General features: G+C 42.0%; 2 protein-coding genes across 2 annotated transcripts; one reads left to right on the top strand and one right to left on the bottom strand.

Moving 5' to 3' along the window:
- Positions 1-1570: 1570 nt before the first annotated feature.
- Positions 1571-7278, top strand: LOC106611985 (protein FAM199X). Its single transcript, XM_014212731.2, has 7 exons — positions 1571-1856; positions 3330-3514; positions 3628-3847; positions 3939-4091; positions 4176-4337; positions 4493-4753; positions 5885-7278. Exons 2-7 carry the CDS (start codon positions 3345-3347, stop codon positions 6056-6058), a joined length of 1140 nt encoding a protein of 379 aa, XP_014068206.1. The 5' UTR covers positions 1571-1856; positions 3330-3344; the 3' UTR covers positions 6059-7278.
- A 4277-nt stretch (positions 7279-11555) lies between these two features.
- Positions 11556-14928, bottom strand: LOC106612010 (homeobox protein ARX). The gene is made up of 5 exons (XM_014212771.2): positions 14626-14928; positions 14139-14475; positions 13942-13987; positions 13519-13784; positions 11556-13154 (listed from the first exon to the last, which is right to left on the bottom strand). The coding sequence occupies exons 1-5, from the start codon at positions 14798-14800 to the stop codon at positions 12995-12997; spliced, it is 984 nt and encodes a 327-aa protein (XP_014068246.2). The 5' UTR covers positions 14801-14928; the 3' UTR covers positions 11556-12994.
- Positions 14929-26859: the final 11931 nt, after the last annotated feature.

The raw sequence follows: 26859 nt of genomic DNA, 5'->3' as shown, positions 1-26859 counted from the left end.
GGAATGTCCACCAGAGCTGTTGCCAGATAATTTAATGTACATTTCTCTACCATAAACCGCCTCCAACATCGTTTTAGAGAATTTGTCAGTACGTCCAACTGGCCTCACAACCGCAGACCACGTGTAACCTCGCCAACCCAGGACCTCCACATCCAGCTTCTTCACCTGTGGGATCGTCTGAGACCAGCCACCAGTCTCAGGGAAGCTCATCTGCATGCTGGTCATCCACACCAGGGTCTTGATCTGACTGCAGCTCTGAGTCGTAACCGACTTCAGTGGCAAATTCTCACCTTTGATGGCCATTGGCAGGCTGGAGAAGTGTGCACTTCACAGATTAATCCCGGTATCAACTCTACCAGGCAGATGGCAGACATTTATTGCGTTGTGTGGGCGAGCGGTTTGCTGATGTCAACGTTGTGAACAGAGTACCCCATGGTGGGGTTATGGTATGGGTAGGCATAAGCTACAGATAACGAATACAATTGCATTTTGATGACAATGTGAATGCACAGAGATACCGTGACGAGATCCTGAGGTCCATTGTCGTGCCATTCATCCACCCCTTTCACCTCATGTTTCAGCATAATATATGGCCCCATGTCGCAAGGATCTGTACACAATTCCTGGATGCTGAAAATGCCCCAGTTCTTCCATGGCCTGCATTACTCACAAGACATGTCACCCATTGATCATGTTGGCAATACACTGGATCAACAGCGTGTTCCAGTTCCCGCCAATATCCAGAAACTTTGCAAAGCCATAGAAGAGGAGTGGGACAACATTCCACAGGTCACAATCAACAGCATGATCAACTCTATGCAAGGAGATGTGTTGCGCTGAATGAGGTAAATTGAGGTCACACCAGAGTGACTGGTTTTCTGATCCAAGCCCCTACCTTTTTTTAAAGGTATCTGTGACCAACAGATGCATATCTTTATTCACAGTCATGTGAAATCCTAATTAATTTATTACAATTCTGTAATTTAGTAAAATCTTTGAAAATGTTGCGTTTATATTTTTGTTCAGTTTAATTGATTAAGTGGGTCTTCCTTGTAGAATGTTCACATCTATATAGAACACATTGTATTGCTAATATGCTCAAACTTCATTTAAGAGCTATATCGACACAGGATAAACATCTCCCATGATAGCCCTGACCAAACCTGTAAATTGTCACTCACTATAGCTGCGCTTCTCCACATACCCAGATTTAAAGCATTTTTTTATTTTACCTTTATTTAACTAGGCAAGTCAGTTAAGAACAAATTCTTATTTTCAATGACGGCCTAGGAATAGTGGGTTAACTGCCTTGTATTTGTATTAGTCAAAGGGGGCCAACTCAGTCTCCCATTAGTATGGATCAGGGGTCCGAACAAACAAGGAGCTGGGCAGAGCCAAGCACGAGCTAATGAGAGCCTATTGGCGCGTTCTAGCATTTACTTGTATATTTCCGTTAGGACACAACTACTCTGTGAAGTGCACAATAACTCAATTAGCCTTTGCACTCCTTCTAAACAACGTATTTTGGCAAAGGGTAAAGTTTACAAAACGTAGTCCACTCTGTTCGTAATAGTTTTCTAGTTTGGAGAACAGAAAATTGTATTGAGATCGACCTCTTTGCTTCCTCTGGAAACGCCAAGTGGATGTTTCAGATTTATACGTTCGGTGAAATGTCTGTTTCATTGTTCTATCTGTCCTTATAGCAGTCTTTTCCATGACATGCCATCTACTTCCTATTTTCACTTGCAAGGGGGCGCAGTCGTTTTCAAAGCGTCGAATTGACGTGTGTGATTGCGGAGTTGCGTAGTGTTTGCAAATGGAGGAGGAAATAACAGTTTTTCTCTGAACAACTGCAGGTTTGTTGTTTGGTCAACTTCTTTCGACCAGGCAAGGTCTTCCGTGGCAAATAATGTTTGGCATATTATTAGTGAATGGATTATTATCTCGAACAAGCCAGCTAACGTTAACTCTCTGCCTTTTCGATTTCGCTGAGGATTTAGCTAACGAGGCCTCGTTGTTTGCCTTCAAAATGATGTATTTTTGTCCCAAAATAACTAGCTAGCTAGATCATTAGCATGTAACATGTCGTTAACATTTGAAATGGACAAGTTAGCCATCTACTGTACCTTGCTAGTTAACTGACTAACCAACTCGGAAGCTTGCTGGGGACGCTAGCTAACTAGGTAGTTAGCCGGTGTTAGCAATGTTTTGTTAACAGACCGCTAGTCGCTACGTTGCCAGTTAATTTATCTTGCCAGCCAATCTCAGATACACTATGTACAAAAGAATGTGGATACCGCTTCAAATGAGTGGATTCGGCTATTTCAGCCACACCCGTTGCTGACAGGTGTACAAAGTCGAACACACAGCCATGCAATCTCTATAGACAAACATTGGCAGTAAAATGGTCATACTGAAGAGTTCAGTGACTTTAAACGTAACACCTTTCCAACAAGTCAGTTTGTCAGATTGCTGCCCCGTCAACTGTAAGTGCTGTTATTGTGAAGTTGCAACGTCTTGGAGCAACAACAGCTCATCAGAGAAGTGGTAGGTCACACAAGTTCACAGAACGGGACCGCCGAGTGCTGAAGCTTGTAGCGAGTAAAAATCGCCTGTTGCAACAGTCACTACCGCTTTCCAAACTGCCTCTGGAAGCAACGTCAGCACAATAACTGTTCATTGGGAGCTTCATGAAATGGGCTTCCATGGCTGAATGGCTGAGCACCGTGCGGGTGAGATCACCATGATCTCACCATGAGCAATGCCAGGTGTCGGCTGGAGTGGTGTAAACTCACCGCCAATGGACTCTAGTAGTGGAAACGTGTTTTCTGGAATGATGAGTCATGCTTCGCTATCTGGCAGTCCGACAGATCTGGGTTTGGTCGAATGCCAGGAGAACGCTACCTGCCCCAATGCATAGTGCCAACTTTAAAGTTTTGTGGAGGAGGAATGATGAGTCTTGGGCTGTTTTTCATGCTTTGGGCTTGGCACTTTTGTTCCTTTTGAAGGGAAGTCTTAATGCTACAGCATACTACAGCTTGGGGAAACAAGTCCCCACAGCAATGTTCCAACATCTAGTGGAAAGCCTTCCCAGAAGAGTGGAGGCTGTTATTACAGCAAAGGGGGGACCCACTCCATATTAAGGCCCATGATTTTGGAATGATATGTTTGACGAGCAGGTGTCCACATAGTTTTGGTCATGTAGTGTAGGTAGGTAGCTAATCTGTTTAATTATCCAAGTGGAAGAGCCTTGTTTAAACATTTGGCCGGCTAGCTAGCTACCTATAAAACATTTTCTAATTACACTTATTTCCCACTGTTTTTCTCAGGTGGAGAAAACCAAAATGTCTGAGGCTCTTTATGAGAAGTTCCTCTCTCCAGAGGAGCCCTTTCCACGGCTGCTGTCTCAGCGAGGGAACATCAGTGAGACGGGCACATTGGATGTCAGTGACTTTGGCTGTCAGTTATCCTCTTGTCACCGGACAGACCAACTGCGCCGCTTACATAGTAACAGGTAAGGCTGATGGCTAGCTACCTGTTTTTGACTTGCATTACACTTTTTTAATGCAAGACGATAGTGGAACAGGCTAACCACACCAAAATGTTGCTTTTGTTGACTGTTTTCAGATGGAACCTGACTTCTTGTGGAACCAGTGTGGCCAGCTCCGAATGCAGTGAGGAGCTGTTCTCCTCTGTTTCTGTGGGAGACCAGGAGGACTGCTACTCCCTTTTGGATGACCAGGAGTTCACCTCTTTTGACCTGTTCCCGGAGGGCAGCGTCTGCAGCGACGTGTCTTCCTCTATCAGCACTTACTGGGACTGGTCAGACAGCGAGTTTGAGTGGCAGGTATGTGCCCCCCAATGTGATAACATAAATCGTTTTGTCAAGTTATGTTGGTAGTTGTTTCATTTGGGTTAATGTTTTTGTTTATCCACAGTTGCCTGGAAGTGACATAACCAGTGGAAGTGATGTACTCTCTGACATCATACCCAGTGTTCCCAGCTCCCCATGCCTCTCCTCCAAGAGAAAGACCAAACCCCATAGAAATCTGGATGAGCTCCCTTGGAGTGCTATGACCAATGATGAACAGGTATGGAGACCAGCTCTCAAATTCACAATGCCAAGAATTGTAAAGCAGTGGTTGCAGATGTTGTATGCTTTGTCTCACTGTCAGGTGGAATATATTGAATATCTAAGCAGAAAGGTCAGCACAGAGATGGGGCTGCGAGAGCAGTTGGACATCATCAAGATCATTGACCCGTGTGCACAGATATCCCCCACAGACAGCGAGTTCATCATTGAGCTCAACTGCCTGACGGATGACAAACTGAAACAGGCGAGTGAATAGCACACACAGTACACTTTAAAAAAAAAACATTTTTTATTTTTTGGATTGTGACACTGTGCTGTGCAGTGTACTCGCATCTAAAGAAATAGTAAAGCTTTTCAGATGTGTGTTGAACCTGAAGCTTTAACATTCCTATCCTCCAGGTGAGAAACTACATCCGGGAGCACAGTCCGCGGCAGCGCCCCAGCAGCACCCGAGACGGCTGGAAGAGGAGTGGCCACAGCAGTGCTAGCACTAGTGGGGTGAGCAGCAGTAATGCTAGCTTGGTCAGCAGTGCCAGCAGCTCCACCGGATCCACAGGCTCCACCGGCAACTCCACGTCCAACTGCAGCACAGCTAACATCAGCCGTGCCCACAGTGACGGGAACCTGTCCAGTGCAGCTGAGCGCATCCGGGACTCCAAGGTAAGGCAGGGGCTTCACTCTGACTGTTGAAGTTTGCTATGGCTTTTGAATAGCTCCTCAAGTTTTCCATACCTACAGATTAAACAGCTACTAAAATTGAAATTGCAATTTGACTGAAATCATCAACATACAGTGCATTGAAGGATGATCTTTGGAAACAGGATGCACCTAAGCTTTAAATAAAAACAGACAGAAGTAGGTATCCTCCATAGAAAAATGGACCAATGATTTGGACATCTCCCTCGACAGGGAAGCTCAGAGGAGAGGAAAGTATTTACCAACGCTAACAGCATCTTGCGTAATTCAAAAACAAATTTTATCTATTACGCAGTATTTTATGTTTTGCTAGCTTAATCTCCCAAGAATAGATTTTAAATTAAGAGATGAAGAGTATTTAGATGAAGTAATCTTCCTTCCCTCTTCCTGTAATTTATTGCCTGGTCGAGTAGTTAGCTTAAATGTTAAACTGTGCTAGCATACTAGCTACTAATCCACGGATGGGAGGCATAGACGAGTGGAAGGTTCAAAAGTATTTGGACAGTTTGTTTTAGCTCTGTACTCCAGCACTTTGGCTTTAAAATGATACAATGACTGAGGTTACATTAATGTAGAAGTGTTTAGAAGCATATTCTGAAAAGATCCTCAAATTAAAGCTGACACTGTTTACACTTTAACCTCATAGTTATCGTGTCATTTAAAATCCAAGGTGCTGGAGTACAAAGCCAAAACAAACAAATGTGTCACTGTCCAAATACTTTGGGACATCAATATATGTATTTCACCTTGCATAATTATTGCCGTCACTTCCATGTGGTGCGCGTTACTCTACATGAGGTATTCAAATGGGTTTCTATTTGATATGTACACACTCCTACAGTTTAGTCATTTTGCACAGTGATAACACGGACATATTCTCAATATGTAGGTGACCTACTGTAAGATGAAGTGACCAGATATAATGGAAAATGGATCTACTGCCTCAAGTAAAAAAACATTACACTACATTTGAGTCATGGAACTGTAGCCTGAGCCTCTGTTTTGCACTGCTTGGTGTGCTGTCTGTTTTCGTGTGTGTGCTTGGTGTGCCACTGCCACACATTGCTTATCTTCTTGTCCTATTTGTTTTGGAAGAAACGCTCTAAGCAGAGGAAGCTGCAGCAGAAAGCCCTGCGTAAGAGACAGCTGAAGGAACAGAGACAGGCCCGCAAGGAGAGGCTGAGTGGCCTGTTCCTCAACGAAGAGGTGCTGTCACTCAAAGTCACCGAGGAGGACCATGGAGAAGATGTGGTGGATGTCTTCATGTGACAAGAATGAATCAGTCAGTGTTCCCTCTAAGCCTCACAATAACGTCCTCCACTAACATCACAGCTGGTCCCACATCCTAGAGCCCCATTCACATTGAAGCAAAGCTGCCCTATTGGGACCATTCTTGAGTTCTAGTTTATATCCTTAGAATTGGACACCTGCACAGAATATTATTATTTTTAAATGAACCACCTTGTTTTGAAGAATCTAGTTCTCTTTTTATTCTCAGTTTTATTTGTCTTAATCTATAGACATTGGAAGTATGATCCTGCTGAGGCAAAGCACTGAGCACTAATATTGAATGAGTATTCAAGTAAAACTACCAAATGTATCTTAAGATGAGGTTAACTTCCTAATTCTGTGGTTCATTTAATCTTGAAGGCATAGATGGAACACTGAGTCACTGCATGGGAAGTCATCACTGTTAGCATTGAGTTATAAGTGCGGTTAATCATAAAGAACAGTTTTTGCATCAAGTCTCCCCTTTAAGTTAAAATATAAAGGCTTACACATTCATAAATGCAACATGGTAACACAGTGTTCGCCTCTAACAAATCTTCTTTTGTTTTTTATTTTCCTTGTGTTTTGTGCATGGGGGCTAGGGTTGAGCATGACATGTAAAATAATGCAGATATGCATTGCACACAGGAGATATTTTTATGTTGCTGAATGACATGAAACTTTAGTATGACTGCATTGTCTTTGAATGGGAAGGTATTTCATGATGTCTTGGCATACTCTCCTTGGCTACTGATCCTGTTCTGTAGAACTCATTACTCTTTCCACTTCAACAGTTAACACTAACTGCTGTACATTAGAACATGTATTTACCTTAAGAAGCTTTACTTCGCTTTGTCTTTTTCCTGTATAAAGTTACGCTTTTAAGTAATTCTGAAAACAATATAATAGATCAACTAGATATTGTGAGTAGATCTTTATTTTGAATGAAAGAGATGAATAGCCATAAAACAACTATTTCTGTGTATATTGTACCATTCATTCTGGGGAGGGAAGTTCAACGGACCAAGATGGGATGTATTCGTCGGTGCTTTCTTGAAAGTCCAATTATAAGTTGTATATACTACAACCACGTATTACTGACCTGACTGCGGTGTTGGAAATATAGTGTTACAGAACAGACGCAAACCAGAACTCAGTTTCTGTGTGATGTACTCAATAGTAATGCATAATGAGAAATAAATTGCCATCGATGCATCATATTTTCCTTGATGTTTCTTTTAATTTTCATTAGAGAAATATATCAATGGATAAACTAGTTCTTGATTGGCTTTTCTAATGCAAATTGCAATTTCCTCCAATATTTGTTACAAGGACAATATATAAAATCTCTGAGACAAATTAGAATTACACCTCAATGTGAATGTATTCACAGAAGACATGCTAAATTTAAGCAATAAGGCACCAGGAGGTGTAGTATATGGCCAATATACCACGGTTAAGGACTGTTCTTATGCGCAACGCGGAGTGCCTGGATACTGCCCTTAGCCGTGGTATATCAGCCATATACCACAAACCCCCGAGGTGCCTTATTGCCATTATAAACTGGTTACCAACGTAATTACAACAGTAAAAATAAATGTTTTGTCATACCTGTGGTATACGGTCTGATATACCGTGGCTGTCAGCCAATCAGCATTCTGGGCTTGAACCACCCAGTTTATAAATTACTTTATTGCACATATCATTTTACTAGCCTATACTTAGTCATTACATGAACTGGGGCTGACATTTCTTAAGACTAATATACTGTATTTCATTGTGTAACAGCATGCAATGGCTAAGGAGTTCATCATTTGAGCTTCATTGCAGATCAGTTTCCTCTGTCATAGACTGAAGGGCAATAGGTAGTGCATTAGAAGAAATACATTATAGGTATAAACCGAGACAACCGTTCTGAAGGGGTAGATAGTGTGTGAATGAAAGCAATGAAATTGATCTGTGATTAATCAGTGTGTTAGTGACTCCTCACTGTCCAGGGTACATTAGAAATGTGTTTGCTTAGCTCCATTAGCGTTATCTGGAAGTGATACAAGCACATAATCAGCTAGACTGTAATGGTGATGGAGGTGCCATATCATATTGATTGGATCCTAAAAAAAGTGCTATTCCAACCACTACCTAAATAAAGTGGATGCTAAATGATCTGGTTAAACTTAGCTTTTGTAATTTAATACTTGATGTTAATCAAGAGAGTAATAGTTCATGTAGCCTATCTGACATCTACTGATTTAGAGACCTATTTCCCTGAAATGGATGTCTGAAACTCAATCAAATCTGGTTATTTTTTCTGCAATGGAATAAAGTATGGCAAGTATATCTATCACTCCAGTGTTTAATTGCTAAATTGTAATTATTTTGCCACTATGGCCTACTTATTGCCTTACCTCCCTAATCTTACTACATTTGCACACACTATATCGATTTTTTTCTATTGTGTTATTGACTGTGCGTTTGTTTATCCCATGTGTAACTCTGTGTTGTTTGTGTCGCACTGCTTTGCTTTATCTTGGCCAGGTCGTAGTTGTAAATGAGAACTTGTTCTCAACTGGCCTGCCTGGTTAAATAAAGGTGAACCAAAAAAAAAAGAGGAAGAGACGAAGCGAGATGATTTACTCCACCCAAAATCTGTCCGTGTGAGATAAGCCCTTTTTGTACGGAGGTATATGAGGGATTGTCGATTTACATCAGTCCTATCTGATGGAATAGACGTTTTGTAATGTTTAGGCTGTTACGAATGTACTGATATAAGTGGATGCATGTGGCATTCCGGGCACTTTGATAAAAACAACTACTGTAAGATAGATGTACCTGTTGTTCACACGCACATCTGCCGTCTAATTGGCTAGAATGGTCCCACCTGATCTCCCCTGCCTTCTATCTTTGAGTACATGTATTTCCGTTGTTAGAGCAGCTACTTGGCTATCTTGTCAATATAGTAGGTTATCTTTGGTATATGCCATTATTCCACTGCCATAGTTTTTGATGGGAGGTTTTAAATTAACCTTGAAGTTAATTGGAAGTAGGTGCAGATTTCAATAGAGGTGCTCTTCACTGTAATTAACTAACAGGCATACTGGTGAGCAGGAGGGCTGGGAATTTCCAGGGAATTCACGATATGATATTATTACGATACTTAGGTGCCGATAAGAAATCTATTGCGATTCTATATGTATCACGATTTATCAAAATTCTATATATGTGTTGTGTTTCGATACTGCGATTTTTATGGAAATGTGTTGTTCTGCTGCAGAGGGACAAGAGAGAGCTATAATAAAAATGAGTTTTGATCAGTCATGAAAGTAAAATTGCTGAACAATAGGTGGAGAAATACAAAAGTTTTGGCGCAGGTACAGCCAACTAGCGTTAGCTAACGATAACTACCTAGCAAAAACGGTCTGAGAATGGCTGCCACAGGGAATGGGACCGTTCACAGTTGAGCCATCGACAATACTACTGCTACACCAATGCATCAAGCCTTATATCATGAACAATGTAATGTCTTTTTTAATAAATTCTCTGTTGTCCCAAACAATTGAATAGTATACAATTTATGGAGCAAGAAGTGTTGAAGAACTGATGTAAATAATAGGGCAATTCAGTGGCAGGAAACAGAGGATGCCATAGCGTAAGCTTCTTGTGGTTAATTATACTTACAAAGAAACATAGAAATGTTACTGAGAATAGATGGTCCCTTTTCAAATCACCACTTCCTCTTTTTCAAGAAAAGCATTAGATGCACAACCTACTGCCAATGCAGCCGCTACCTTTTGTTTTCTGTAGTGTATGTACACAGACAGACTGTGTTGCATAAATAAGTATTTGGTCATGCATCATTGCATTTCTGATGGTTGTATTTGTCCCCATCCAAGAGAATAGGTGAATCAGAGCCACAAATTGGTCCCTGTGCTTCTTACTGAATACTAAGCACACCAGCAATGTTTTACAACCCTTATCGGAAGCAATAAACTTCCATTCATGTATTTATTTAAAGAGAACATAGTGTAGGAACACTAGTGCTGATGATATCAGTTAGAGCTGATAGGGTGAGTAAAGTTTATTTTGAAAATACTCTGAGTCAAGATGTGGTCGTGAACGTCAGTCTCATCACCCATGAAACATTTGAGTGGCCCCGGTCTGCATGGCTAGTTGAACAGTAATGGTCAACAATATGTGTGTTATTTGTCTGTTAAGTTAAGGCAGGACCTAAGTCATTCCCATCTGATTTCAGTGGGCATTTGAAGCTTTGCAGTCAGTTATTGCCTTACGTGTTTCCCATTGACAGGTAGGCTGCTCCTGAAATCCAAGCTGACTATTGTTTAGAGGACCCTAACGGACTCGTCTGTCAAATCATTGTGTCCCGTTGTTAGCTGGTCTATTGCTTTTGAAATTGTGTTTTTGTGTGCAAGACATTTGAAGGACGTTTTGATTGACCATCAACTAGAGTGATTGTTATGTCTCGATCCCTTTTAACAAAGTCATTAATGTTATCTGAAAGCTTGGTCAATATCATTTGTGGATGAACATAACCTGAGTAAAGACATACGTATCCATATGCACTGTACTGTATTTGCCACTGGGAATGTCAGGCGCATATAGAAAAGAACATGTTTAAGTGGTACACAGATAAAAAAATATATTGCTTACAAAATATGTTTTTGTCTATATATAGTTACCGTATTTACCAAAAATATATAGTAAAGGTATTTTGTAAGATGTCCAACATCTTTACATTCAATCAATAAACCATACAGGACACACTACAAAACACTAAATCAATAAACCATACAGGACACACTACGAACACTATATCAATAAATCATACAGGACACACTACAAACACTAAATCAATAAACCATACAGGACACACTACGAACACTATATCAATAAATCATACAGGACACACTACAAACACTAAATCAATAAACCATACAGGACACACTACGAACACTATATCAATAAATCATACAGGACACACTACAAACACTAAATCAATAAACCATACAGGACACACTACGAACACTATATCAATAAATCATACAGGACACACTACAAACACTAAATCAATAAACCATACAGGACACACTACAAACACTATATCAATAAATCGTACAGGACACACTACAAACACTAAATCAATAAACCATACAGGACACACTACGAACACTATATCAATAAATCATACAGGACACACTACAAACACTAAATCAATAAATCATACAGGACACACTACAAACACTAAATCAATAAACCATACAGGACACACTACGAACACTATATCAATAAATCATACAGGACACACTACAAACACTAAATCAATAAACCATACAGGACACACTACGAACACTATATCAATAAATCATACAGGACACACTACAAACACTAAATCAATAAATCATACAGGACACACTACAAACACTAAATCAATAAATCATACAGGACACACTACAAACACTAAATCAATAAACCATACAGGACACACTACGAACACTATATCAATAAATCATACAGGACACACTACAAACACTAAATCAATAAACCATACAGGACACACTACGAACACTATATCAATAAATCATACAGGACACACTACAAAACACTAAATCAATAAACCATACAGGACACACTACAAACACTAAATCAATAAACCATACAGGACACACTACAAAACACTAAATCAATAAATAGTACAGGACACACTACAAACATTCAATCAATAAATCGTACAGGGCACACTACAAACACTAAATCAATAAATCATACAGGACACACTACAAACACTAAATCAATAAATCATACAGGACACACTACAAACATTCAATCAATAAATGGTACAGGGCACACTACAAACACTAAATCAATAAATCATACAGGACACACTACAAACACTAAATCAATAAATCATACAGGACACACTACAAACATTCAATCAATAAATGGTACAGGGCACACTACAAACACTAAATCAATAAATCATACAGGACACACTACAAACACTAAATCAATAAACCATACAGGACACACTACGAACACTATATCAATAAATCATACAGGACACACTACAAACACTAAATCAATAAACCATACAGGACACACTACGAACACTATATCAATAAATCATACAGGACACACTACAAACACTAAATCAATAAATCATACAGGACACACTACAAACACTAAATCAATAAATCATACAGGACACACTACAAACACTAAATCAATAAACCATACAGGACACACTACGAACACTATATCAATAAATCATACAGGACACACTACAAACACTAAATCAATAAACCATACAGGACACACTACGAACACTATATCAATAAATCATACAGGACACACTACAAAACACTAAATCAATAAACCATACAGGACACACTACAAACACTAAATCAATAAACCATACAGGACACACTACAAAACACTAAATCAATAAATAGTACAGGACACACTACAAACATTCAATCAATAAATCGTACAGGGCACACTACAAACACTAAATCAATAAATCATACAGGACACACTACAAACACTAAATCAATAAATCATACAGGACACACTACAAACATTCAATCAATAAATGGTACAGGGCACACTACAAACACTAAATCAATAAATCATACAGGACACACTACAAACACTAAATCAATAAATCATACAGGACACACTACAAACATTCAATCAATAAATGGTACAGGGCACACTACAAACACTAAATCAATAAATCATACAGGACACACTACAAACACCAAATCAATAAATCATACAGGACACACTACAAACACTAAATCAATAAATCATACAGGACACACTACAAACATTTGAACTGAATCTGATGCTGCTGACATTCAGCTAACAAAACACTGCACCAATATAAACCAAGCATGGACAAGATGGACTGGATAATGTCCCTTAATCTGTTAGACTACTGTCTGTGGACTTAGTGCTGCTTGGTGTGGGCAGTAGCCTCCTGTCATTACCCAGTATGGCAGCTGGTCTGGTCTGGGATGGTCTGGTAGCTTTGGTCATCAGGGTTGGAGTGTTACCCAAAGGATTCATCACGGTTAAAAACCTTAGGAGATAAAAATAACTTCAGGTTCCTATACTCTTAGAAAAAAAGGTGCTATCTAGAACCTAAAAAGGGTTATTCGGCTGGCCCTATAGGAGAACCCTTTTTGGTTCCATGTAGAACCTTATGGAGACAGCCGAATAACCCTTTTGGAACAATTTTTTCTAAGAGTGTAGTATATTGACAAATTAAAACCCAAAATGCATAGTCCCGTCTCCCACATGGCGTTAGGGTTGGGTTTAGTCTGTCTTAACCATTACCAAGATGTGTAGCTATGCAAGTGTTTTTCAGATCAGAGTAAATCCAAATTGTAATCGCTACACATTACGTAACATATGTCTGGCTCAACAGAAGACTGATAAACTACCTGCTGAAGTTTGGATGGATAAGAGGATGTCCACACAGTGAGACCCAGGCCAGAGTGCCAATATCCAGGGTTCCCACAGAGTCAGGCCCATATAGAGAGACTGTATGTGGGGTTCCCCCCCAGGATGGCTCCACCACAGAGGCCTGGTGCAGGGGGACATCCAAGTACAGGCTCAGGGGGTTGGTTAGAGGTAGCCCAGGGACCGAGCTCAAAACGCCAGACTTCTCAAGCTTACGCCACTTGGCTCTGCGGTTTTGGAACCACACCTGGACACACAGGTGTAGCAAGTGGAGAAATGTCAGGAGCCTATTGGTGGATCCATGACTGGCTACGATGTGTTGCAGCCTCACACTAAATAAGAATCAGCTCCAAGAACAACATTTATAGTATAAAGGGAAAAAACATATGATTGAGTATGTGTACCTGGACCCTTGCCTCCGTCAAAGTTAGACGTGTCGCCAGTTCTTCTCTAGGGAAATAAAGAGCCAATGATCTATGAACAGTTTCTGTCTTTTAGAATAAACATGATTGAAAGGTGAGGTACGTAGTATACTACATTGCAACAAGACCCCCACTACTAATGTCAATAACCAGTAGTAATGATAGCATAATGTTATTACCTGGCAAAAAAGTCTGGATAATGAGATTTGCAGAAAGCCCTCTCCAGTTGGTCCAACTGGGAATGAGTAAAGGTGGTTCGATAAAGTCGTTGCTTCCTTGAGTTGATGTTGTGTCCACCTAGACTTTCTGCTGTCAGCTGCTCTTTTTGGTCTCTGCTGGAGCCCACCTCTGTCTCTCTACTAGTGTTTACTGGGAGCGCCATCCTGGTATCTTCGTGTAGCTGTGAAGTATCTTGTTTGTTCTCCTCAGGAGCAATACGATGTGTTATTGATATCTGCTTGGACTTGTTGGATTGACTCTCAGTCCCTTTGAGATATGTAGGACCCATGGTATCCACTGTTTGGAAAATGTGCAGAGTTAGTCATCTATCGTGTAACATAATTATTTTCACCTTTTTAGAAATTTCACCATTCACAAACAATTTCCCCTGCGACACTTACAAAAGTTAATTGACAATTTTCCCTAAATTTAGTTTAGGTACAGTACCTCCTCTGTTGATCCCAGTGTCTTTGGTTGCATCTTTGCCCAGAATGGAATCAATCAAATAAGACGATGAAAATGTAAATGTCTGTAGCCCATGTGATGACTTCTGATTTGTAGGATGGTTCTTCTTTTCCCAATCCTGTGGTTTAGGAGACCACCTTACAGCCCTCTCACTCATTTCTGTCCACTACAGATGAGATCTCTGAGTTACTCTGACAGAAGAGTTAGATGTGTACAAAGCATTGGCTCTCAAATAGTGGAAGCTGTGCTGCTCTCTATTGGTTCATCACTGTAGTGTTGTCAATGTCATTAGCATCTTTACTTTTCCATCTGCCAGGAGAGGGAACATGCAGGATGAAGACTTTATGTCCAGTTGTTTGTGAATTTGTAGATTGATAGCCCTACTTTGCCATGAATGAGCAAAAATAGGTAATACTACTAGCAATACTAATAGAAGTTGTGTTAGTATCAGCTCTAGTAAACTCTAGCTATATAACAGTAGCTGTAACAGATAACTGCAGCTGTATCCTTGTAATGGGGGTTGATAGGTTATATAACTGTTTATTGGTTCTGAATTATTTTATTATGAATGACTTCAATATACTGACCATTTAAAGTAATTGCACTTAATTTGAATTTGTATACCACTAAATGACATTCAATGATGATGGGAGATGAGTGCACTATAGTGGCCACCTGTGGAAATCAATGTGGAAAGAAAAAGAGATCTGAACCACAGTTTGTAAACCCAGAGGCGCAACATTGCGAGACTTCCGGGTACTCTTGTGAAACATACCATGCAGGGGTTTGTGGTTGGAGAATCAAAGACAGAATGGAAAAATCTTTCCTTAGTTGTTAATTTGCTCTAAATCTAAAGGCACAACCAAGATTCGAGCCAATGTCTTAAGTAGTTGAGCATGTTGTTACTCCGACCTCGTAAAAGTGACAAACTGACACGGATATAACTTTATATCGAACGAGTGCCTTTGATTTGACGTCCTGCACATGCGCATTTCGCCGCGAGACTACCGTCAGACCCGAAGACGTTTTTTACGCATGAGCTTAGTTAGTCAACGTAACAATGACATCACCTAAAAGTGTGATAATGGATTTCTATTAGAGAAGCAGTTTTAGCCCATCGTCATACTGTACTGTCTTTGTCTGAACAGCAATTTTTATCAAATTAAATCAAAGTTTATTGGTTGCCTATACAGATTTGCAGATGTTATTGCAGGTGCAACAAAATGCTTATATTTTCTAGCTCCAACAGTCAGTAATATCTAGCAATACAATAGCAATACATACAGTTGAAGTCGGAAGTTTACATACTTAGGTTAGAGTCATTAAAACTCACTTTTCAACCATTCCACAAATTTCTTGTTAACAAACTATAGTTTTGGCAAGTCGGTTAGGACATCTACTTTGTGCATGACACAAGTACTTTTTCCAACAATTGTTTACAGACAGATTATTTCACTTATATCACAATGTATCCCAATTCCAGTGGGTCAGAAGTTTACATACACTAAGCTGACTGTGCCTTTAAACAGTTTGAAAAATTCCTTTAAATTATGTCATGACTTTAGAAGCTTCTTGACATCATTTCAGTCAATTGGGGGTGTACCTGTGGATGTGTTTCAAGGCCTACCTTCAAACTCAGTGCCTCTTTTCTTGACATCATGGAAAAATCAAAAGAAATCAGCCAAGACCTCAGATTATTTTTTTTTTTAGACATCCACAAGTCTGGTTCATCCTTGGGAGCAATTTCCAAACGCCTGAAGGTACCACGTGCATCTGTACAAACAATAGTACGCAAGTATAAACACCATGGGACCACACAGCTGTCATACTGCTCAGGAAGGAGAAGCGTTCTGTCTCCTAGAGATGAACGTACTTTGGTGCGAAAAGTGCAAATCAATCGCAGAACAACAGCAAAGGACCTTGTGAAGATGCTGGAGGAAACAGGTACAAAAGTATCTATATCCACAGTAAAACAAGTCCAATATCGACATAAACTGAAAGGCCGCTCAGCAAGGAAGAAGCCACTGCTCCAAAACCGCCATAAAAAAGCCAGACTACGGTTTGCAACTGCACATGGGGACAAAGATTGTACTTTTTGGAGAAATGTCCTCTGGTCTGATGAAACAAAAATATAACTGTTTGGCCATAATGACCATCGTTATGTTTGGAGGAAAAAGGGGGAGGCTTGCAAGCCGAAGAACACCATCCCAACCGTGAAGCACGGGGGTTTTGCTGCTTTGCTGCAGGAGGGACTGGTGCATTTCACAAAATAGATGGCACCATGAGGAGGAAAATGACGTGGATATATTGAAGCAACATCTCAAGACATCAGTCACGAAGTTAAAGCTTGGTCGCAAATGGGTCTTCCAAATGGACAATGACCCCAAGCATATTTCCAAAGTTGTGGCAAAATGGCTTAAGGACAACAAAGTCAAGGTATTGGAGGGGCCATCACAAAGCCCTGACCTCAACCCTATAGAGGCCTAGAAACCTGATTGTTACACCAGCTCTGTCAGGAGGAATGGGCCAAATTTCACCCAACTTATTGTGGGAAGCTTGTGGAAGGCTACCCGAGACATTTGACCCAAGTTAAACAATTTAAAGGCAATGCTACCAAATTCTTATTGAGTGTATGTAAACTTCTGACCCACTGGGAATGTGATGAAAGAAATAAAAGCTGAAATAAACCATTCTCTCTACTATTATTCTGACATTTCACATTCTTAAAATAAAGTGGTGATCCTATCTGACCTAAGACAGGGAATTTTTACTAGGATTAAATGTCAGGAAAAATGAAAAACTGAGTTTAAATGTATTTGGCTAAGGTATATGTAAACTTCCAACTTCATATATATATACACTGCTCAAAAAAATAAAGGGAACACTTAAACAACACAATGTAACTCCAAGTCAATCACACTTCTGTGAAATCAAACTGTCCACTTAGGAAGCAACACTGATTGACAATAAATTTCACATGCTGTTGTGCAAATGGAATAGACAACAGGTGGAAATTATAGGCAATTAGCAAGACACACCCAATAAAGGAGTGGTTCTGCAGGTGGGGACCACAGACCACTTCTCAGTTCCTATGCTTCCTGGCTGATGTTTTGGTCACTTTTGAATGCTGGCGGTGCTTACACTCTAGTGGTAGCATGAGACGGAGTCTACAACCCACACAAGTGGCTCAGGTAGTGCAGCTCATCCAGGATGGCACATCAATGCGAGCTGTGGCAAGAAGGTTTGCTGTGTCTGTCAGCGTAGTGTCCAGAGCATGGAGGTGCTACCAGGAGACAGGCCAGTACATCAGGAGACGTGAAGGAGGCCGTAGGAGGGCAACAACCCAGCAGCAGGACCGCTACCTCCGCCTTTGTGCAAGGAGGAGCAGGAGAAGCACTGCCAGAGCCCTGCAAAATGACCTCCAGCAGGCCACAAATGTGCATGTGTCTGCTCAAACGGTCAGAAACAGACTCCATGAGGGTGGTATGAGGGCCCGACGTCCACAGGTGGGGGTTGTGCTTACAGCCCAACACCGTGCAGGACGTTTGGCATTTGCCAGAGAACACCAAGATTGGCAAATTCGCCACTGGCGCCCTGTGCTCTTCACAGATGAAAGCAGGTTGACACTGAGCACTTGACAGACGTGACAGAGTCTGGAGACGCCCGTGGAGAACGTTCTGCTGCCTGCAACATCCTTCAGCATGATCGGTTTGGCGGTGGGTCAGTCATGGTGTGGGGTGGCATTTCTTTGGGGGGCCGCACAGCCCTCCATGTGCTCACCAGAGGTAGCCTGACTGCCATTAGGTACCGAGATGAGATCCTCAGACCCCTTGTGAGACCATATGCTGGTGCGGTTGGCCCTGGATTCCTCCTAATGCAAGACAATGCTAGACCTCATGTGGCTGGAGTGTGTCAGCAGTTCCTGCAAGAGGAAGGCATTGATGCTATGGACTGGCCCGCCCGTTCCCCAGACCTGAATCCAATTGAGCACATCTGGGACATCATGTCTTGCTCCATCCACCAACGCCACGTTGCACCACAGACTGTCCAGGAGTTGGCGGATGCTTTAGTCCAGGTCTGGGAGGAGATCCCTCAGGAGACCATCCGCCACCTCATCAGGAGCATGCCCAGGCGTTGTAGGGAGGTCATACAGGCACATGGAGGCCACACACACTGCTGAGCCTCATTTTGACTTGTTTTAAGGACATTACATCAAAGTTGGATCAGCCTGTAGTGTGGTTTTCCACTTTAATTTTGAGTGTCACTCCAAATCCAGACCTCCATGGGTAGATAAATTGGATTTACATTGATTATTTTTGTGTGATTTTGTTGTCAGCACATTCAACTATGTAAAGAAAAAAGTATTTAATAAGATGATTTCTTTCATTCAGATCTAGGATGTGTTGTTTAAGTGTTCCCTTTATTTTTTGAGCAGTATATATATATTATATATATATGTATATATAAAAAGAAAATATGCGTTGGGACTTATTGAATATGATGTCAGTTCAGTTGGCGTCTGAGACATGATTACTGATGATAGGACGACATAAACTGTATCTTGGAATATCTACACATCAGATTCACATGGAATTGTTGTGCAATTTAAATGTTTAAATATGAAATTATTTGTGAAAAGATTAAATGTAATTTTTAGCTTGTTAATGAGAGAACGGTTTATCAGAAGAACACCACTCTGCTCACTCAGAGGCCCCACCCAAGTGAACAGATATGGGTTTTAAACTATGAAACACAGCCCTCTCTTCCAATCCTATATAAGCTCCTTGACAAAAATGTAACTTTCTGTTCCGAGGACGTTAGGGCGACGGTCCTACATTAAAAGGGCTCAGATAATAACCTGTTCCAAGGACGTGTGGACTTGAGTTCCCCACGTTGAAAGGACAAAGACCACCTACAGAACTAAGCCAACCTCAGCAAGAATCGAACAAAATTAGCATCGAATTTCAATGTGAAGGTGACGACCTACACGCCGGAAGGATGAATTTCGACTATACCAGCCAGAATATAGCATGAGCTTAAAGTATGGCAACTTGGTATGAACTTTGAACTCTTATTCACTAAAGAAGTGATACCTCCTAGCCGACGCGTTAGTGGAGCAACTGTAGACGTGGGCTAGGAGAGGACGGACAGAGTATCTATCCTACAACACGATGACGGTACTACCAAGTATCCATTCTACCACCAGAGATCCATGCTGGACCACCCGGCCTCCCATCTACGAACAATCTACCGAGGCGCAGCTCAGAGTAAATATTTATTGCATTTTCTTTTTTCAAATGGGCGGTAATTTAGAATGCATAAGATACTGTATTTACGATAGCTTCTTCCTTTGTTCCTCAGTCTTCCCGCTCTTTCACTCAACCCCCCCCCTTTTCTTTGTGTAACCAGCCGCTATATCGGCTCCATTCACCAGGTCCATCAATATATGATTCATTCTGTGTATATGTAATTCTGTGTGATTAGTTAGGTATTTAGTAAATAAATAATTAAACCAAATTTTGTATTGCTGATTCAACTTGTTAGCCAGGGTTCGTGAAGATAACCAAGAATTTACAACTTTCAGATGAGACTAAATAAGTTGAGGATTAAATATTGACTGCTACTGACGTAAAAGATTACCAGGTCTTTAAGAGTTTATTCGGAAGATAACAGCTCTATAAACATTCTTTCGTGGTGCCCCGACTCTAGTTAATTATTTACCTGAGTAACTTAATCAGTTAATATGAATTACAGAGAAATTACTTTATAGAATAGCATGTCATATCACTTAATCCGGCATAGCCAACGACACGACAGTATATATATATACATATATATATGGTGTGTGTATAGACTGTATGGATAGTATGAATAGAAAAGGTGTGTACAGCAGTAGTTATATAGCATAAGCCTTGACTAGAATATAGTATATACATATGAAGTGGGTGAAACAGTATGTAAACATTAGTAAAGTGACCAGTGTTCAATGACTCTATGTACATAGGGCAGCAGTCTGTAAGGTTCCGGGTAGAATACCGGGTGGTAGCCGGCTAGTGACAGTGTCTAAGGTTCAGGGCAGGGTAGTGATGACTGTTTAACATTCTGATGGGCTGGAGATAGAAGCTGTTTTTCAGTCTCTCGGTCCCAGCTGTGATGCACCAATACTGTCTCTGCCTTCTAGATGGTAGCAGTGTGAACAGGCCATGGCTCGGGTGGCTGAGGTCCTTTATGATCTCCTTGGCCTTCGTGTAAGACCAGGTGCTGTAGATGTCCCGAAGGGCTGGCAGTGTGCCCCCGGTGATGCATTGGGCTGATCGCACCACCCTCAGTAGAGCCCTGCGGTTGCAGGCGGTGCAGTTTCCGTACCAGGCGGTGATACAGCCTGACAGAATGCTCTTGAAGGTGCATCTGTAGAAGTTGGTGAGGGTCTAAGGGGCCAAGGTGAATTTTTTCATCCTCCTGAGGTTGAAGAGGCGCTGTTTAAATTTGTTGGGCCTTCATCACCACATTCAGTGCCTTTGGAAAGTATTCAGACCCCATGACTTTTTCCACAATTTGTTACAATACAGCCTTATTCTAAAGTATTTTTGATTAACCTTAGCATGCTATGTCATGCTGGTAGTGGCAGGACACAGGCTTCCATCATTGCGGCATTATCCATCAACATCTACAGTGCTGCTGTGCTGCAGAGAGCTTTTAGAGAGCCAGGATTCTCACATAGGCACATAAGCTCAGGCTTACTTGCTCTTTGGTGCAGAATTCAAAATGTTGTGACTGATTGTTGTCCATACAGCACCAATCAGTCCAAGCAATAGTAACACTTGCCCAGAATAATGTAATTAATTATTCAAAACCCACATTGATAGATACATTCCAAACACTCCTGGAGCTATTTAATATCAGGACTATGAAAATCAGCTAGTTTAATTTCATCAATGAGGAGGCAGGCATATGGAGGCCAGCCCACAAGTTGGCATTAATGTGGTTTAATTGAAGCATGGAGGGGGCTCTGATAAATGTACAGGAGATCAGTCTCTTCATGATTTATGACAGTAACTATTAGTAGGGAAGTGCCAGAAAAGGATCCTATTACAAACTCCAAACCTCAATTTCTCACTTTCCTACGCAAACACAGGTTGTCAATATTGCCACACACATCGATTTGGAATCCCAGCCAGCCTGTCCTTCAGTCAGCCAGCTATAGCCTGCTACCTGCTGCACATATTTTAGCTGTAACTAACAGTCTTTTTGATGATGCCCAGGTCCTATTCGTTTAATCTGGGCAATGCTCTGGGAATGCTTGAAATGTGAATGTGCACCAGCATGGCTTCACTTATGCAAATCATATTTTTGAATTAACATGCTACTGGAGGGGATATTTGACATAATATGAATCAGTGAGGATAATGTTAAACATATGTGTGTGTGTGTGTGTCTGCATGTACACTGCATCACCATGTTTGATTTTCAAACCAACAAGTTCAAAACTAACCAGTCTGAACCATTTTCTATCAGATTATGTAATTCATTTGTCCTATGATGGTCCTCTCAGGGAGAAAAAGAAGCCTCACAACAGATAGAGTGGTTTATTCCACTGGGTGGCAGTAGTACACCATGTGGAATAATATCTAAGGTACGTTCTAAATCTATATTTGTATGATTTAGGAAATCATATTTAATCCACAGGAATGAACCCTATGCTTAAGACTTGAGCACACAGTGAAAACATGAATATTTAAAAAAGGGGGGGGGGTTTACAGCATTAGATTTCTCTTCTCTTGTGTAATAGCCAACCAAGTTGCTTTACATTGACACTTGGCCAAAGAAGAATGCTTCCAAGTAAAGTTGGATTGATTGTTGGATCATTGCTCAGAACCATAGCGGTGCTCTGCCCAATTTAGCCCATGTGGCAGTCAATGAAACACCTCTGGGATCTGGGTCTTTGTGACAAACAGAATGTGCTCAGTCCTGAATTGTTCACTTTTCAGGAGAAGTTAAGCGGAGAAGTGTACATGTGTATCGAGAGAATAGGAAGAGAAGGGGGGACTCTGGTTTCTCGGGTGGAAGAGAAGAAATTCTGACATCTTGCTCGGAGACTGTGGAAAACAAGTTATTTTCTGTCGATGTACAATTCAAAAGATTTTTTAAACTGTGGTCCCATTCAATCTACTGACCACCATTCTACCACTGTTCAGTCTTCAAAATCAAATAAAATGTTATTGGTCACATACACGTGTTTAGCAGATGTTATTGCGGGTGTAGCGAAATGCTTGTGTTTCTAGCTCTGACAGTGCAGTAGTATCTAACAAGTAATATCTTCTCTTCCCTGTAATGTCTGACATGTCTTTTGTAATGCCAAATTCATTATCTTTCAAAATTCAATCTTACAAACCAGCATGGAATAATTTGATGATAATCGTTCATCACATTTATCTTTGCTTTAGCTATTCTTCTATTTTCACAGCTTGGGTTTGTGTCCAGATCAGCCTATTGCCCTATATCAGCATACACCATTCCCTCATTAGAATCCTGTGAGGACTGACCTGAAGAGACCTCATGTCACGGCTGTTAGAAGGAGTGGACCAAGATGCAGCGTTTTCGTAGTTCCACATATTTATTAAAAGTGAAACTGAATGCAAATACAGAAAACTTGAAATACCAAAACAACAAACCGTGACACAGAGAGGATGACACACTACTCAAAAGACAATAACCCACAAACCACAATGAGAAAAAACCCTACTTAAATATGATCTCTAATCAGAGGCAATGAGGATCAGCTGCCTCCAATTAGAGATCAACCCCAAACAATCCCAACATAGAAATAAACAAACTAGAACCTAAACATAGAAATAGAAAACATAGATAAACCAAAAACACCCCTTGTCACGCCCTGCCCTACACTACTATAGAAAATGACATCTTACTAGAGTCAGAACGTGACACCTCATTAGAGTTCTGTGAGGACTGACCTGCAGAGACCTCATTGGATTCCTGTGAGGACTGACCTGCAGAGACCTCATTAGAGTCCTGTGAGGACTGACCTGTAGAGTCTCCTCATCCTTTCCTGTCATCCTACGCCAAACTGGGTGCCATCCCCCTCCATCCCTCCATCCCAGGCGGTCTGGTTGATGGACCCGAGGCAGGAAGAGAGAGAGAGAGAGAGAGAGAGAGAGAGAGAGAGAGAGAGAGAGAGAGAGAGAGAGAGAGAGAGAGAGAGAGAGAGAGAGAGAGAGAGAGAGAGAGAGAGAGAGAGAGAGAGAGAGAGAGAGAGAGAGACTTCCTCCTCAATATACTGCCGGGTCACCTTGATCATTCACCAATTTGCTGTCGGAATTAACATTTTAAACTTGGTGTGAATTAGATAGTTTTATGTCTCTACATGACAGTTTTCTATATGAAATGGTTAACAAGAATCATATTGTTTATCATGGGAACATGTTGTCTTGCATGTGAGGGAGGCCCAGGTGTTAATCCCACTCTGGCACATTTCTCAATTACAACCCTCTCTCATATGTCAAGTGTTTGCTTTAATAATGACCTCAAAACACCACTGTCAATTATTGGCCATCCACAGGATTAGCCCCAAGGCAATCTTGGTTCAATTACATTCTATATTTTGCTATGCACCCATTTTTGTCTCTCTTAACTGTTTTGGTAGGTTGAAATATCGTTTCATTTTGCAGCTTTTTGATGGTTCACACTGATTTAGATACAGCGCTAATTCATTGGACACTGTCTGATAGAGGAAGGCAGCCATGTGTTTGACACAGTTTTTCTAACACTCGTTTAGGGCCGATTATTGGCCCTTTATGGGCTGTAAAGTGCTGATTTGCTGGGCAGCAGGGAGTCAGAATTAGTGGGCCATAAACCTGATGGTGCATTACAACGTCTTTAATATGCAATAATGGCCAAAGATGCTCTCAGGGTAAGAGCCAGAGCCCATGGAGAGTCCTGTTAACTGTACATTATCTATCTACTGTGTGGGTTGTTTGCAGTGTGCTTGCTTGTATAGTATTATACAATATTGTCCATGTTGTGTAATAAATGTACAGAAATGAGCGCATAGTGTTTTTTTCAGTATGTTGTTTTGTCACGACTCCTACCGTAGGTAGCTCCCCCTCCTGTTCGGGTGGCGACGGCGGTCGTCGTCGCCGGCCTACTAGCTGCTACTGATTCCCTTTTCCCCCTTTTCGTTTATTGTGTGCACCTGTTTTTGGTTTGGGCTGATTAGCTGGGCTACTTAAGCCAGGAGGCCCGCCTGCTCTGTGTGCGGGATTATTTGTTCGTTGTATTGTTTGTGAATGCACGCTCATTTGTATTTTTGAGGTGCGAGCGGGCGTTAAGGGTGGAACCTGCACCTTCACAGTGTCCCACGGGTCGCTTGTACGTGCCGCTTGGTGTTCGGGATCAATTGATTCGGTGGGCCCACACTCTACCCTCTTCGGGTCATCCGGGTGTGGCGAGGACAGTGCGGGGTCTCAGGGGGAGGTACTGGTGGCCCACGTCTTCCGGCTAAGGACGTTAGGGTCTACGTCTCTTCCTGTTCGGTATGCGCCCAGAGTAAGGCTCCTAGGCACCTTCCGAGAGGGAAGTTACAGCCCCTCCCCGTTCCACAACGGCCATGGACTCACCCGTCAGTGGACTTCCTGACCGACCTCCCCCCGTCTCAGGGGAACACTACGGTCCTGGTTGTTGTGGATCGGTTTACTAAGTCCTGTCGTCTCCTCCCATTGCCCGGTCTCCCTATGGCCCTACAGACTGCAGAGGCCCTATTTACCCACGTCTTCCGGCACTACGGGGTGCCGGAGGACATTGTCTCTGATCGAGGGTCCCAGTTCACGTCCAGGGTATGGAAGGCGTTTATGGAACGTCTGGGGGTCTCGGTCAGCTTGACCTCCGGTTATCACCCTGAGAGTAATTGACAAGCGGAGAGGGTGAACCAGGAGGTGGGCAGGTTTCTGCGGTCGTATTGCCAGGACCGGCCAGGGGAGTGGGCTAGGTACATCCCATGGGCAGAGTTGGCCCAGAACTCACTCCGCCACTCCTCTACTAACCTATCACCCTTTCAGTGTGTTTTGGGTTACCAACCGGTCCTGGCACCATGGCACCAAAGTCAGACCGAGGCTCCTGCGGTGGAGGAGTGGGTGCAGCACTCCAAGGAGACCTGGAGAGCCGTCCAGGAATCCCTGAAACAAGCCAGTGGACGGCAGAAGAGAAGCGCTGACTGCCACCGCAGTGAGGCCCCCGTGCCGGAAGCTGGGGCCGCAGTGTATAGGGCCCTTCAAAGTCCTGAGGAGGATAAACGAGTTGTGTTATAGGTTACAACTCCCTTCCTATTACTGTATTAACCCCTCGTTTCATGTGTCTCTCCTCAGGCCAGTGGTAGCTGGTCCCCTGCAGGAAGGTGAGGTGCCGGAGGTCCCTCTGCCCCCTCTGGACATCGGGGGTCCCCGGCGTACACCATACGGGCCATTCTGGACTCAAGATGCCGGGTGAGGGGCCTGCAGTACCTCGTGGACTGGGAGGGGTACGGCCCGGAGGAGAGGTGCTGGGTACCGGTGGGGGACGTCTTGGACCCATCCCTGTTGAGGGATTTCCATCGCCTCCACCCAGATCGCCCTGCGCCTCGCCCTCCGGGTCGCCCTCGAGGCCGGTGTCGGCGCGCTGCGGAAGCCGCGTTGGGGGGTTGTGTGCGCTCTAGTTCGCTGTTGGGGCGGCTTGTGTTTTGCCGTTGTGTGTTGAATAAATAACACTACCCTGCATTCTCTGCTTCCTGCTCCTGACTCTGCACCCACTACGCCCAAGCGTTACATGTTTAAGTTAGGGTTCTATTGGCCATGCTAGTTTTTACAATACTATGTTCAATTTCATGAGAATTATACTCTGTAGACTGTTGCATCTATACATGCGTAGTTGTCATGAAACAGATAGGATGAGTCAATCTATGAAGGCTATCTCATCTTTCTCAATATGCTCTCATGGCATATTTAAGAGATTGGAATTATGGGAAGGAGAAAGTAGGCTACATAATCAATCTACATCAGATATATGAACAAAAAGTACCCTTTTCCGCTCATAAAATATGTGTTTTCTGTGGAAGAACATTGGGTTTTCTTCTGGAATTATTTTTTTCTTTTTCTGGAAGAACATTGGGTTTTCCTCTGGAAGAACATCGGGTTTTCCTCTTCAAGTACATCCCAAATGTGGCTAAAG

This window comes from Salmo salar, chromosome ssa09 (assembly GCF_905237065.1).
Source record: "Salmo salar chromosome ssa09, Ssal_v3.1, whole genome shotgun sequence".
Taxonomy (NCBI): Eukaryota; Metazoa; Chordata; class Actinopteri; order Salmoniformes; family Salmonidae; genus Salmo; species Salmo salar.
Note: the sequence above shows the minus strand (reverse complement) of the source record. Positions and strands in the feature narration are given on the sequence as shown.